Source organism: Neopelma chrysocephalum, unplaced genomic scaffold (assembly GCF_003984885.1).
Source record: "Neopelma chrysocephalum unplaced genomic scaffold, ASM398488v2 Primary Assembly neopelma1_101, whole genome shotgun sequence".
Lineage (NCBI taxonomy): Eukaryota > Metazoa > Chordata > Aves > Passeriformes > Pipridae > Neopelma > Neopelma chrysocephalum.
In genome coordinates this window covers 1770440-1785704 of record NW_020897764.1, presented here as the reverse complement: position 1 = coordinate 1785704, position 15265 = coordinate 1770440, and the positions used below count along the sequence as shown (strand labels likewise).

General features: G+C 41.4%; 1 protein-coding gene across 9 annotated transcripts in view; it reads left to right on the top strand.

Moving 5' to 3' along the window:
• Positions 1-15265, top strand: part of ADCYAP1R1 (ADCYAP receptor type I) — a 141809-nt gene that overhangs the window by 51188 nt on the left and 75356 nt on the right. For all 9 annotated transcript variants that reach the window (XM_027695500.1, XM_027695498.1, XM_027695497.1 and 6 more), the window contains one exon: positions 6926-7031. In XM_027695500.1, the coding sequence (XP_027551301.1) occupies positions 6926-7031 (106 nt within the window). The remainder of the gene's footprint in view (positions 1-6925; positions 7032-15265) is intronic.

Sequence of the window (15265 nt, the reverse complement as noted above, 5' to 3'; positions counted from 1 at the left end):
CCAGGGCCTCCCCACCCTCACAGCCAAGGATTTCTTTCTAATATCTAATCTAAATCTACTAATTCTAGACTATTACATCCAGTTTTAGGCTCCTCAATATATAAAATATGTTAATCAACTGTAGCAAGTTCAAGGGAGGGACACAGAGATGTCCTGTGAGGAGAAGGTGAGGAAATTGGGCTTCTTTTACCTGGAGAAACTTTTGAGACAATGTAGTAGCAGCCTCACAGTATCTATGAGGAGATCACTGAGAGGAAAGAGCCAGGCTTTTCATCCTGGTGTGTGACAGGAGAACAACAGACTGTGGGCATATGCTGAAACAAGTAAAGTTCATACCAAAAAGAAACCTTTTTTACCCTGAGGACAGGTGAGCAGTGGAGTGAGTTGCACAGAGGTTGTGCAGTCTTCATTCTGACCCTCTTTCCAGCAGAAGGTTGATTTTCAGGTCTACTTGAAACAAAGGACATTCCTGTACTATCAGTACTGCCCAAAGAGTGAAAAAGGTGTGCCTTTCCCAAAAATCTTCTGGGGACTATATGAGAGGAGAACATGGAAAGTCTCCCTGCCTATAGCAGGGAAGTGAAACTGGATGATCTTTAAGTTCCCTTCCAACCCAAATCATTTAATGACTCTATGACTACAAAAAGCCACTTAAGGCAAACTCTAAACCAGGTTTTGTCGCAAGATTTACCTCACATTGTGTAACACATCTTTTGTCCAGCATTTACTTCAGAAACATCCACTGAGGGAAGGAAACTGTTGGTTATTCTACCGCTATTTTTATTCTGCAGTGAGCCTTACTCCTCTCCAGGAGCCATCAGTGTTGGTGGGTAACCATATCTTAAATTCGTGTCAGCCACTTTGAAAGGGATCAATGCCTTTTCTTGGCAGCGTGTTCTGCTGGTAGGGTTTTTTTCCCTGCAAAATTTGCTTAAAGCTTGGTGTCCAAACTCTGCAGCAGATTGTACAACTGTGCCTGGGTTTGAATAAGTTCCTAATCACTTCACCCTTTCACTTGGTCTGAAGTGTTTGGAAATTACAGCGGTTTGGGTGCCATTTACACAGGAAGACAAAAACGCAATCAAGTGACAACCCAAGAGCTTTCTGGGGACAACAATTTGTTTGACTGCCAAGCCAGTGCTGTGGGTCCCAGCAGTGATGCAAATCAGTTCTGAAAAAATCCAGAGAATCAGAGCTCCTTCCCAAACACCTCTATTTTTAACACAGCATTTTGCGAGTCTTGGCCCTGGTTTGACCAGTTGAATCATTGCTTGGTAAGAACAGGGATTAAATCTGGTATTGCTGTTGCCATGACAAAGTGAGCTTCTTTTGGCAGTGCTCACAGGATAATGTACTGTTTTTTAAGCTAACTTTTCAAAAGCAAAAGTCATAATAGAATTAGTAAAATGTGTAATTCAGCTTGCAGTGAGTGATCTAATATACCCAGTGGGATAAACTCCTCTCTCTCATTAGTTTAGAGACAACACTTAGACAACAGGTGAATCAGACTCTATGTTGATGTAAACCAGCGTCCATGAAGGATTTAATGAAGTTTCATTGTTGTTTCTTGTCTTTTCTCCTTTATCCCTCTCATTTTCACGGTGCCTGATATTACATATCCTGAATGGAGTGGAAATACTCCCATTCACTTTGAAAAAAAAAATCAGCATTTTACAGACTTAACACAGAAATGCAGAAGAGGAAAGAACAGCCTGAATTGCTGTATTTGATCTGGTCTTTGCAGAAATGAAAATGCCAAGTGAATGCCCTGTTCACTATCACATCATTACTATGATTTTAAAGCATGTTTTCTGATCCTGGAGTTTCTCAAGAGTGCTGCTGACTTTTCTCACTTTTCTAGATCCACTGAATTAACCTGTGTAGAGAAATCATGTTTTATAGTAGTCATGAATATTCTTGTTGAGGATAAAATGAGCAAATCAGTATTTCTTGAATAACTGAATGCTGTCAAAGACGGTTCAGGTTTCTTGGCTGGACTGTCCTGCGCTGTTGGCTCACAGGATTATTAATTTTGATAACACTGAGATCTCTTTAAATGCCCAGCTTTGATGTGTTAAAAATTCCCCACATCCTTCCAGCCACACAACCACCTTTCTTTTCACAAGTCTTTATCAGTGGCTGTGACTGTGGCACGGGGATAACGTCCCATTCATAGAGATCATCCCGGTTTATCACTGAGAATAGTTGTACCACTTGATATCCCTGAACAAATGATCCAGGTGGTGAAACATGAGTGTCTGCATGTATGTCTGATACCCTACAGCATCCAAAACATCCTGACAAGGGCAAACACGAAGGCTCATGCAAGAAGCAGCAACTGGAGGTCAAGTGAGATACCCTAAGGCACTTCAAAGAGTCTGGACAAATGTCTTAGACTTCTGACCTGCCCACTTTGGATTTAGCTGGATGTTAATGTCATACATCAGGGCAGCTACAGGGTGTTCAGTTTTAGTTCCTATCCCTTCTTCCTTTGTACAAGTGCTTAGGGAGCATCTTCCACAAGTGGTCCAGTCCTGCTGTCTCTGCTGTCAGCTCACAGCCTGGCTTTGTGCTCTTTGGATGCACTATCAGGAATATTCTCTCCCTCTTTGCTAAGTTTGAAACACTGGAAACAAAACAAGAAGGGAGAAAGCTTATTTAAATTTCCAGCATGAATGAAGTGGCAACATGTATTTATTTCCATGAGCATGGAAGTGTATGGGTCTCTTCTGATCTGCACAATTCCTTCCACATGGTCCCTTTCCTGGACCATCCATATAACTGATCAATGCTTTACTGAAACACATGATTCTAAAATTTGGTGATCTGGTTTACACACATAACCAGGGCGGGTCTGGAAGCAGCACAGATGTGTTCACCTGCTTCTCTGCTCGGGTTTATGTCCTAACAGTGGCTTTCTTAATGGAACAGATCACAATAAAGCAGAACCTTGAGAGTATATTAAAGTCAATGTAATATATAGATTGTAATTTAGCATGATTGTTATTAACATTACCATAATGTCAAGGGAACAGTGAAGAGTTAAGTACTACAAATTACACACAGCATATGCCAGTTTATTTTTTTAGTGGCCACCTTAATAAAAGCAAAGGAAGAAAAATGAAAGCTCTGAATTTGTTGTATATCTGTAGTGTCCCAGCCAGTTGCTCTTGTTTTTTTGTGTTCTCTCAGAACTAAACAGACATTGATTATTTTTGCATTCTTTGTGTCTAAACAAATAAAGGCCTTTTCTAAACTGATGTGAGCCAAAATCTTTCACTCCATGGAGAGCAGTAATTTTTTCAAAAATGTGAATTTCAGGCACCATCCACTTGGTTTCTTGATTTTTCTAGCATGTGTCAAAATAATCTTTAACTGCTCATATCACTGATGTCTGCTGGGACACTGAAACCACACTGTCTCTACTGAACACAGGAAATTGCAAATGTCCTTGAGGCAAAAGGAATGAAAGGAGGAGGCCCTGGAGTTCAAGCTTCCACTTCCATTTGAACTGGGCTCTGCTGTTCAGTTGTTGCAGACTGACTTGACAGATTAAAGACTCTACCAGTGCATAGTCAGTGGAGAAACATCAAACCCAGGGATCCTTTCAGGAGAACGAGCGTTAAAGCACCTCTGCATTCAACAGAGAAACCTTTTGTTGTTAACAATCCAAACCTTTTTGTATTTTATCAGGTATGGAATAGCTCATTAGCAGAGTTGACATGCAGCTCCTATTCTCTCCTCTGGCACTGAGGTTAATGTTTCCTCCCCTGCTTTGGTTTCTGTCTCAGTTTCTGTGTTCCCCAACATTATTTTCTTTTTAAAATCTGTTGATGAAGTGGTACAAAATGACATACAGACCATTATGGAAAGTCACATCAAAACATTCTGGCAGCAGTGAGAGCTCAAGGAAGGCTCCAGGGGCAGGTGAATCGCGTGGCTCTGGTGCTCTCTCTGTGCCCACCAGTCTGAGCCTCCTGAGCCAGAACTTACTCAGATACAATGGACTAAATGTAGTCAGTTCAGTCAGAGCCATCTGACCAGATGTGCCTGTCTGCAAGGAGAACAGTAACATCTGAGGTTTTAACCTTAGGCTGTCTTCAGAATCAATCAAGTCCTGGCTTTGATATACCTCTGGTAAAGGAGATGCCAAGAATAGAAAGGATAAATCATGCTCTTTTGTCTTTTCACCATAGATTGAATTTGAACCTTTTCAAACGTCTCTGATTACCCCTTAGGACATGAGCATGGTGGCTTTCTTGGTATTCTTTCAGGAATTCATAGAATCCCAGAATGGTTTGGGTTGGAAGGGACCTTAAAGACCATCCAGTCCCACTCCCTGCCATGGGCAGGGACATCTTCCACTAGACCAGTTCGCTTCAAGCCCTGTCAAACCTCACCTTGAACATTCCAGTATGGGGAATTCACAGCTTCCCTGGGCAACCTGTTCTAGTGTCTCACTAACTTCTGTCACCTGATGGACTTTGCATGAATATATCCATATATATAATTCTTGTGGTATTTAACATACACAATTTCAAGCTGAAAAGAGTTCTGCAAATTAACAATAAGTGTGTGAAGAAATATTTCCTTTTGTTTAGTCACATCCTGCTTGCATAGACAATGTATTATTATTACTATTAATAATAATAACAATAGTATTATTAAATGACAGCTTTTCTAATCTGTACATGGTGAGCTGTATAGAAACTGCCACATTTATATATTGAGACAACCCCTTTCAGACCTGGGCAGCTGTGGAGAGTGAACCAGCACTAGCAGCAGAACCCTGGTTTCCTTGCTCTTTCTCTTTTATCCTTTTAAAAGATATTCTTAAATCTTGAATGCCAGGCAATGCAATTTTCTCTCTCTTTGGTGAGGCTGAGGGGATGATGTAACAAAAGCCCTTAAGTTCTTGGGATATCCTAGAGATGTGTGACAATATATCTTTTCCAGGCACTTGGGAGCCCTTAGAACAGAACCGTGTTTGTTTTGAAGACAAATCTAATATGGTTGTGCCTTGTGTATCCCAGCTGGAATACACTGGAATACATTCCCAGCTGGAATGTATCACTGGGATCTTGGAGACGAAGCTGTGTAGCATTTTCAGTGCCCACAAATGGTGGGAAAAGCTTTTTAGGAAGGTACATCAGGAAACCCTCTCTGTCCTTGAAATAGGGATGGTGGCTTAGAACATTTACAGGGTCAAAAGGGTTCAAATGGCTCCGTGCAGCATCACACAGGCACCATCAAACTGGGATTATCAGGGACTCATTGAATGTTTTGGGTTGGAAAAGACCTTAAAGATCATATTGTTCCAATCCCCCTGCCATGGGCAGGGACACCTTCCACTAGCCCAGGTTGCTCCAAGCCCTGTCCAACATGTTCTTGGACACTTCCAGGGATCCAGGGGCAGCCACAGCTTCTCTTGGCAACCTGTGCCAGGGCCTCCCCACCCTCACAGGGAAGAATTTCTTCCTGACATCTAACTTAAATCTCCCCTCTTTTAGTTTAAAACCATTCCTCCTTGTCCTGGACTGTCTGTCTGTGTAAAAGTTTCTCTCTTTCTTACAAGCCCCTTTAACTCCTGAAGGGGTTGCACTTGCCCTGGGATTTGCTCCAAGTGTGCATTGAGAGTGTGGTGGTGCTTTGGTGCATCAGTGACCCAAAGTGTTCACTCCTTTCCCTCCTCTGGGATATGAGGGAAGAAAAGCTGAACTGTGAACATGAGGGTCCAAAACAAACCACAACACATTGAATTCTGGTCTTATATTCCCTGCTTGCTTGTTCCTACTTAGCAGGTAAGGGGAAAACAGATCCCCTGCCAGGTACGCTCCACTCCCTCCGGAGTTTTCCATCATCCAGAGTGAAGGAAATGGAACAGGAAATATGAAAGAGCAGAATTGCTACAGTGACCCAGGACAACCTTTCCCACTTGGAGCCACTGCCCTGCTTTTCGGGGTGTTTTGCACTCTGTGATTTGAACCCCAGCAGTGCCACTGCAAAGTGAGCTGATGAAACCTCAGGGTGTGTTGCCCTTGGATTGATATTCCCTGGCCACTGTCTGCTGCAGGAACGAAATCCTGTATTGATTTCTGGAAATGGGTCACATCTTTATTTTGTTGCTGCTTTGGGATTGCCTGCATTCTGTTGGCTGCAAAATTCCTCTTATAAATTAACTTTTTTTTCCTTTCTTTTTTTCTCCCCCTCCTTTTTTTTTTTTTAATATAGTGGGCTTAGATCTTTCAAGATAGAAAATAGAAAAAAAAACAAACAAAAAAAAAGAAAAAATATTTGGATCAAGTCATCTTGGTTTAAGTGGCATTGCATTCTCTTTAGGCAAAAGAATTTGCCTTGTGTGCTCTGGGAGTAAATGAAGAAGGAAAAATAGGGAATAAACAGAGTGAAAGTCTGAGAGAAACAGCTTTTAATTTAGTTTAGAGTCCGGAATGAGGTTAATGGACTATGCAAAGACTCGTAAGGAACAGGTGGAAGATCAAACTGAGCCTAAATTGATTTCTGATTCCTCTTTAAATGATTTCTCTATTTGGAAATACCCTTATTCTAACTTTATATGAAGAAGGAATTCAATAAAATAAAGCAAAGGTGTTAGAAATTACCTTGATAGGGACAACAATATAAAACCCCAAAATAATTAATGATAATTTTAATTCCTTAGTTTGTCCTTAAACCTGCTACAAGAAGAAAAAAGAAGAGTAAAAGAAAATAAACAAAGAGAAAAAAAAAGGGAAAGAAAACAAAGTTTGTTGTCATTTTCTCTCAGCTTCTAATGATCTTTTTATTTCTTTTTTCTCTGTTTTCTTTTTTTTTGCAACGGGACCTTAAAATGTACCAATGCTTCCTGGTAAACTCACTATTTTAATTTTTTATCTGTCCTTTATTCACATTGTCTCCCATATTTCAGGTTGCAGCAACCCACTCCAACTGCATCATTAAAAAGGAGCAAGAGACTTGTCTGGAGAAGATCCGGAGGGCAGCTGCCCTGAACCCTTTCAATGACTCTTCTCCGGGTGAGTTTCAGACCATGGACATTTAACTGATGGTTTTTTAACATTTCCTGTGATGCCTGGAGGGGTTTTCAGCAAAGTCCTTCCAAACACTTGATGGTAAGAGGTGCATCACTGCTGCTGAATGAGCCTGGAGAAACAGCAGAAGGACAAAAATTCGATCAATGGGGATGTACCAGAACCATTCGTGGTTATTACAGAGGTCAGGAATTTGTTTCTTTACCTTAGGTGACAGAGTGACATCTATCTACAAAACTAATCCCCTCCAAAAAAAAGAAAATTAAAAAGAATCAATGTGCCTGGATGAACTTCTGCTGGGGCAGGTGACAGCAGCTCCTGGGGACTGGACATAAGACTAAAAGCATCATCTGTCTGCTGTGTAGAAGCTCTTTTCCCCTCATCAGCTCAGTAATAATTTGTGCATCTCTCACATGATCTGAAGACCTTTACAGGGATTAGGGTTGTGATGGCTGTAATCTTGATGAAGGATACTTGTGCTGCTGCTGAGATAAGAAACTGAGGCAGCCAGCAAAGAAGAAATTTATAGTTTAATATCCTGCCTTATTTCCTACTGACTGCAGCAGGAGCTGCCTGTGCCCAGCACCAAGGAGAGAAGGGCAAAGAATGACAAAGAAACTAATTGGAAATCAGGGTCCATTTTCTGAGACCTGTCCAAGCTGCTTCTGCTGTGACTGGAATTGATAAAACCTCAGAGAAGAGCAGATAAAAACACATCTTGTGTGATAAAAGAGGGGGGCTTTCTCCCCCATTTTCCTGGGCACATATTTTAGCCCCAAAGTAAAGGAGGGTAGGATGCAGATATCTGTGTTACCAGGGTGTCCTCTGAAGCAAACCATTACAAGGAATATTTCTATCAGAGTCCTCTTATTCATCTCATATATAAACTGATTCCCGTTCTGCTTCCCAGCTTTGGGCAAATGAGGAAATTTTGGTGGAATTGAGGAAAGCATCAGGCACTTCATTTTACCCACAGGGAGGTGGTTTTGAGACACCTTTTGTGCTCTACAGCAGAGCTTCCCAATGCTTTCCTGATCCAGAAGTGGTAAAAGCAAGGACAAAAGGGGACAAAAACCCTGTTTCTCATCCCCTACCCCCAGAATGATGTCAGAAGCTGACCACAAGCCCTACTCCTTATGCTTATGCAACGACTATTATTTGGATTCAGGAATTCATAGATTTCCCCAGGTGAAAAGAACCAATTTCACCAACCAATTTGGTCTTTATCCCTCAAATCCAGAACAACCCTGGCAGCTGGTGGACTATTGAGACCCAGCTCCTCCTCCTGCTGTTCCAAATTCAAAGAGCACAGCTCAGAGATAGAGGAAGTCCAGAGCCATTAGAGAAAGGCTTTTGCATCTCAGTGTGATTAAGTTGTATCACCCACTCAGGCAGGCAGGGACTGCATCCTTTCAAGCTCTTCCCTCAGAGCAGAACCCAGCTGCTCTTTATCCTGTTCCCCCAGTATCTGCAGACTGAATCATTGGGAAGGTTTTTTCCAGGCTCATTGAGCATCTTTTAGTTGTTCACCACATCCGGTGGCAACGAGTTCCACAGTTTATGTGGCTTTGGATAAAGAAACCGTATCCCCACAAAGACATTAATCTCCCAGTGAAGAACTTGGGTGTATTTCTTGTTTGAAAGTTTTTTCATTCCATGGATCCTGCTTGTTACCCTTTTTCTCTACTTTTTAATTTTTTTTTTTTTTAATTATTGTAGACATATATTGAATATATTTAATTTTACCTCTGGGACTACAGCATTCCACTCTACCTCCTTTAAGTCCTGACCTCTAGACCCACCTTTCATTACATGATACTTATTTCAAGCCAGATCCTGCTACCCTCATTCCCAAAAAAGCCTTACATCCATAGTTAAAGGGTGGGACATCAGCAAAAACTCTACCACCTTCTTACTGTTTGTATTTTTTGGAGAGTATTTCACTCCAAAGCACCCTGAAGATGTTGTAACTCTCCATAAACTAAGCAGTCATAAGTGCAGGATGTTGATTCCCCTTGATTTTCTCCTGCTGCAGACAACCTGTTTTTCTCTTGGGAGAAGTGAAAATTACATGACATAGTTTTTTTGTGTATGTGTTATTCAGCTGTAGCACTAAGATTTGCTAAGGATGGCAGGTAGTGAAGAAATATGTTATTAGCTTGTTTCCTTCAAAGAGAGAAAAACATAGGAAATAACTCTCTTGCTTGTCAGAAATAGCTGAAAAAAAAAGAAAGAAATTCCTCCTGACTGGTGAGTAAACTTCTGTTTATTTAAGAGGAAGGAGAAGAACACAACTATTTTTTCCCTCCTTTGACTATTCCTGCATGAAAATTTCCATAGAACAATTCAATATATATATTTTTCTGAGAATTTTCTTGCAACCTCAGAGGGGTTGCAGGGTATAAAATGGGATTGTGAGCTTTTAGGAAATCTTAGAGACTTGGGAACATGGTCAAGTTGCTGTGACTTAACAACAATTCACCAAGTGACCTCTCTAAGCAAGACCACTCCGTGTTCTTCTGGGGCAGGTAACAAAAAGTCAGATGGTCACATATAAAACTTGGATGTAGGACATGAACAGTCTGTGTGTTCCCCTTTCCCTCCCACTCTACCTCTCATGCCCAGACATTCTTCTCATTACTGTTTTATTCCTCACACCACTGTTTTCTCTCCTCCTCTGCTGTGCTTACAATGCTTCAAAGACAATGATTGCCTTGAGATTTTCTGTTGGTTTTAATTTTTTTTTCCCATTAGTTTTCTGATGTCTTCTCCCTCTTAAATACCTTACATTTTTTAGGAATTTATATGAAAAGGAATAAGGGGCGTGTGCTGACCGTGTGTGTTCATTCCTGTTCAACCATCCCCTACAGCCTGAATGAAAAAGAGAATTTGAAGGAAATGAAATCTCAGCAGGACCCAGAATCTGACTCCTTCACTCTGGAGAAGGAAGTAAACTGATAAAGGGAAATAATGAAATCCAAAGGCAGACAAGAAAGGAAAGAGAGGAGTGATTACTCTGCAGCAAACTTCTCCAGGCAGTGGAGCCAGGCTATTTCTTACATCAGTGTTTCCAATCTCCTTTGCTTGAGTTTTTATCCCTGTTCTAGTGTAGAACTGCCCCATTTCATGCTGGACCCTCCTCTAACTGTCACCAGCCCTAAAGTTGCTTTCTGCCAAATCAGAACTGATAAATCCCGCTGCTGACCCACATGCACCCTTTTCATTTTTATTTTTTCCATCCAGACTCTTCTGACCTGTTCCCAAACCTGGGGCTGGGAAAGAATGACACAGGAGTCACTCAGATGTTAATGACAGTTTCCTGGGTTATGTACATTCAGCATGGGATTTATCTAATTAAATGTTGATACCTGCAAATGCATCTACACTGCAAATAAACAAGTCACCTTCCTCACTTTGTTGCTCTGGATATCCAGCATGTAGAGCCTGAGACATAATTAATTTCCCTCTCAATGTAGATTAGATGATGCCTTTTGTGCTCTCTGGATGTACATGGAAGTAAAGATGACCATCTCAGTTCTAAATAATCCCACTGTAGGTGTCAGCATTTAATGAGACAAATCCCACCTCGAGCATCTGGCTCTGTCACACTGACTAGGTCATGCTGGAGGTCTGGATTACCCCAAAAATCTGGGTTGTGGTTTTCACCATGGTATGTTTTGATGTGTAGGTGAATTCTTCATGTCATCCATGTAGTGGATCTACTCAGGCTTGGGTGAGCCAGTTTTGCAGTCAATTACCTCAAATTACAGGCTGGTGCTCAGCAGCCTCCAAATTCACGCTCACCACATGAGAGGATCCCTTGGCTGTCTTCTGCTTCCTGGTGGGATTGTACCTCTCCTAGTTGTCACCCCAAGGGCCAGACACACTTGTCTGGCTTAATCTGTGATCTGATACTGTCTGTGGGGTTCACAGGATCACAGCCAGGAACGTGCCACTCAGAGAAATCCCACGATGGAAAGAGCCCTGCTGATGAAATGTGGAACATCTCCAGCTGTAGATTGGCAAAATAGGCTTTTCCCAGCCTGTTACCTGTCTTACTTTCTGCTGCTGGAACCAGATATCCCACACTTGTCCCTTGAATGTGGCTCTGTCTCAAATGGTGAGGGAGTCCCCTGAGTGATCTGCGGGTTTGTGCCTCTGTTCATAGAGTTTAAAATGTAGTAATTTGGGGTGAGCCAAGATATGACAACAGTGAACTCAGCACAAGAATTTGAATGAAAGAGAAGTGCTGACGACTCCTTGGTGATTTTGTGGTTCGTGACTCACTATCAAAATAATCTTTAATTTATAGCCCCTGTTGTCTAATCCCACTCCTCCTGTCCTTCCTCTGAAAAATCTGGAAGGGCAGTAACATTCACAGACACATCAAGGAATTCAAAAGAAATAAGGATTTGAAGGGGTGCAATGCCTTAACTTTGTTAAGAGGAATCCTCTCAACAAGTTACCCTGTAAATCAACAGGAGAGAAACTGGAAAGGGCACCAAGGGAGTAGGAGATGGTAGTTAGGAGGTGATGTGGTAATGCAAGGAGAGGTTTTGAATTATGTTTCCATCCCACAAAGATGATGGAACAAGTTTCTTTTTTAGTTTCATGTTTTTATTGAGTGTCTCATCAGCTTCTCTTTCTTTCAGAGCCTTTGAATTATCTGCTCTTATTTCCCTTGGCACCACTGGGAAGACATTACTTCACTGTGTGCCTGTGTCTGTGTGCTGTGTCTCCCTCACTGGTGCACAAGAGCAACAGGGCTGGGATTGAATTCAAGCTGATGAATTCCTAGAGTAGGAAGGGAAGACTGTTTCCTATGTAGCTGCTTTTTAATCCAGGATACAGACTTTTCATCTGCCAGAATACATCTGTCTTTGCTCACAGATGCTTTTTTTGCACTCTTGATTTATCCATGTGACACTGCATGAAGTGTCTTCTACAAACCTCATATCAGAGATGGTAGGAACAGGCAAGAATTTCAAGGGAGAATTTAGGAACCATGTGGTAGCAGACACAAGGTCTGTGCTTATTCTAGAGTTTCTATCTGACCAAACCACCTGTGCAACCCTCAGGACCCAAACCGTTAACAAACTTTGCTCTTTCTCAGGCAAATGCAAGAAAAATTGTTTCTCTGATCTCTGTTTTCCAGGCACTGACTCATTCTTTAGCTTTTTGCTGAACATCTGTGACTTTACCAACGTGCTTTTTAGAAGTTTTTGTAAAGGGGGGAATGGCTTAAAGTTGAAGGAGAGTGAATTAAGATTTGATATTGGGAAGAAATTCTTTCTTGTGAGGGTGGTGAGGCCCTGGCACAGGTTGCCCAGAGAAGCTGTGGCTGCCCCATCCCTGGAAGTGTCCAAGGCCAGGTTGGACAGGGCTTGGAGCAACCTGGGCTAGTGGAAGGTGTTCCTGCCCATGGCAGGGGGATTGGAAGAAGATGATCTTTCAGATCTCTTCCAATCCAAACCATTCCATGATCCTATGATACTGTAAGTTTGTTCATTAATTACAATGAATCAACCACTTAAATATGGGCTTATAAAGCAGAGAGGTCTTTATCAGTGTTAGTTTCTGAGCTGTGTTTATAGTCAATAGATTAAAATCAGTACTTAGAACTGAGTTACACTTACAAGTACTTACAGAACTTCAACTTGGCCTACTTTAGCATCCATCTTATGTTGAGAAGGTTGTGTGACAAGTGCCCATTTCTCTCCATTGCCTATAAAATCAGTCATTATGGAAGGTTGAAGTTAGGTTCTGTGAATTCTGTTGATAATAATGACCAAAATCTTCCCAATCCAGGCATAAACCAAGCTGCAGGCTCCATAAAGAACTTTTTCCCAAAATGGAGCAGCCAAAGCTAAAGGGGTTGATGGTAACCTGCTGTGAATTCAGTCACATCAGTGAAGCTGAAAGCCTGGAAGTGCCATTGAAAGAGCTCATGATCAGCTTTGGCAGGGGAAAGAAAGGTGCTGTGTCACAGTCAAACTGCACTGGCATCATTTACTGAAAGGGTTTTTGGTAGACACAGCTGCAGACAGGACAAACCTCCAATGGTGAACCACTGGTACATTCCTTGGAAGAGCCAAGGAATGTTTCTTTCTCCTTCCTCTATAACACACATCAAAGCTATACCTGCATAGATGGTCTGCCTGGGATGAGAAATAGCATAACAATAATTCTACTGGGGGAGAATTCCTGGTAACAGGGATTAAAAAACCATCTACATTGTATCCTAGACGTGACATTAATGGCAGCTGAGCAGGGATATTCACTTGCCATTGGAACTCTCAGCTGAGATCATGACCCTGGGAGCAGAACTATTCTCCAGGGCACTGCTGTGCTTGTGCAATCCTACAGGTTTACTTCCAGATCCAGCTGGATTAACAAGCTGGGATCTGTGTACCAGGGATCATTAGGGATCACAGTGTCTGTCACTGATGTGTCTCAGTTCAAGAAAATCATTCCTTAATATACCATCCCTTTCCCTTCAGTGCCCTGTGCTGCCCACAGGACAGTGCTAAGCCATGGCAAAGTGTGGGTGGGGTGGGGCTGGAGGTGCCTCCTGCATCACCAGAGCAGAGTTCTGCCATGGATTTTCCACAGCACACAGGACAGATATGGACGCTTCACCCTCTGCCATTAGAATTTTAGCCTCGAGTTCCTAAAATTTCTTATTCACTGCTTTGTCTCCAGGGATGTGATTTGTCTCTCTTGATTTCAGTGACTAAACCTCAATTCTCTGACCTAAACCAAGTCTAAGCCGCCCCTGTGGAGCTGTATTTCCTTCCTGAAAGCCATTCCTTTCAAACTGCTCTGACATTGGTGGGATAAATCCTGGCCTGGAATGGCCTTTTCCTCTCTCCAGGCTCAAGAGGGAAGCCAGAGGACAAGTTAAGCCACATGAACTGTTTAAGGCAATTAAAGCTCAGTCTGGGAATGGTCAGTGAAGACGAATCAGAGAAAAGATGCAAAACTTGCTGTAGTGGAGCAGAAATTTCTATTTTCTCTGTCGACCACATTTTGGTGGTTTAAATGAGGACTCCTCCCTTGCAAGCCCTGCTAATAAATCCCAAGTTTAGTCATCTCCTCATCATTTGCTGGACTTCCATTCAGATGGGAAATGGAGAGGAGGAAAAGTACTGGAATTTTACACCTACAGCTCTGAAAAACATCATTAACTGTGAAACACATGTGGGAGCTACTTCCGCATCCCATAGGATATTCATCCTGGTGATTTCTACACAGTTCTTTTAAAGCTATTACTCTTGTAATCCCCAGAATTTCCAGGAAGTCCTTCTTTAATAACCAAGGAACAGAAGTGCAAAGAAAATAAAATATGGGTTGGACTTTGTCCAGGCAATTGGGTAACATAATGACTTGGATAAGGTAAGTTTCTGGGAACAAGATTGAATAAAAGTATTTCTCTGCAAGCAGTTTGGTCATTGAAAAATGCAGGTTAAGGTTAAATTTAAAAATAATTAAGGCTGAAAAATAATAACATGTTTGGAAAATGAAAATATACGGCCCTTTCTGGGCAGAACATTGTTTCAGAAGTATTGCTACTTAAATTGAATTAGGGTTAAAAGAGAAAGAAACGTTAAAATTAAAGATAAAAAGCTAAAAATGAATTTTTCTCTCTCCCTGTCCAACTCTCTGTTTTCATGTCAGACAAAATGAAGGTAAAAATCCCACTTAATTGACCATAATGGCATTTTTGTTTTGTATGTTTTAAAAAAAAATCAATTATTTACACAGTTCCACTTTTGAGTTCCTTGTTTCTATGGTGACATATAGTTCATTAAACCAAACCATCTCTCTTTTTTTTTTTTGTTCAGACTTAAATATTATCAGTCTTACCTTCCACTACATGGTGGACATGATGTGCAATGAGAAGTTGATCTAGAGAAAATGGGGCAGTTTCTTTCCAATATATGAAGAGACTGTTAAAGCATGAGAATTTGCCCCATATATTATTTACTTGCCTTTTTTTGTTTCTGTTTTTTGTGGTTTATTTTTGTTTGATTGGGGTTTTTTGTTTGTTTTTTTTTTTTAATGAACATTTTCAAATACAAAGTGTAGTAGATGCAATCTGGTGTAAAATGTCCCTACCCGTGATGGGGGTGGAACAAGATGATGTTTAAGGTCCCTTCCAACCCAAACCATTCCACGATTCCATGATTTCAGATGCCTTTGCAAATGATTTTATCTCT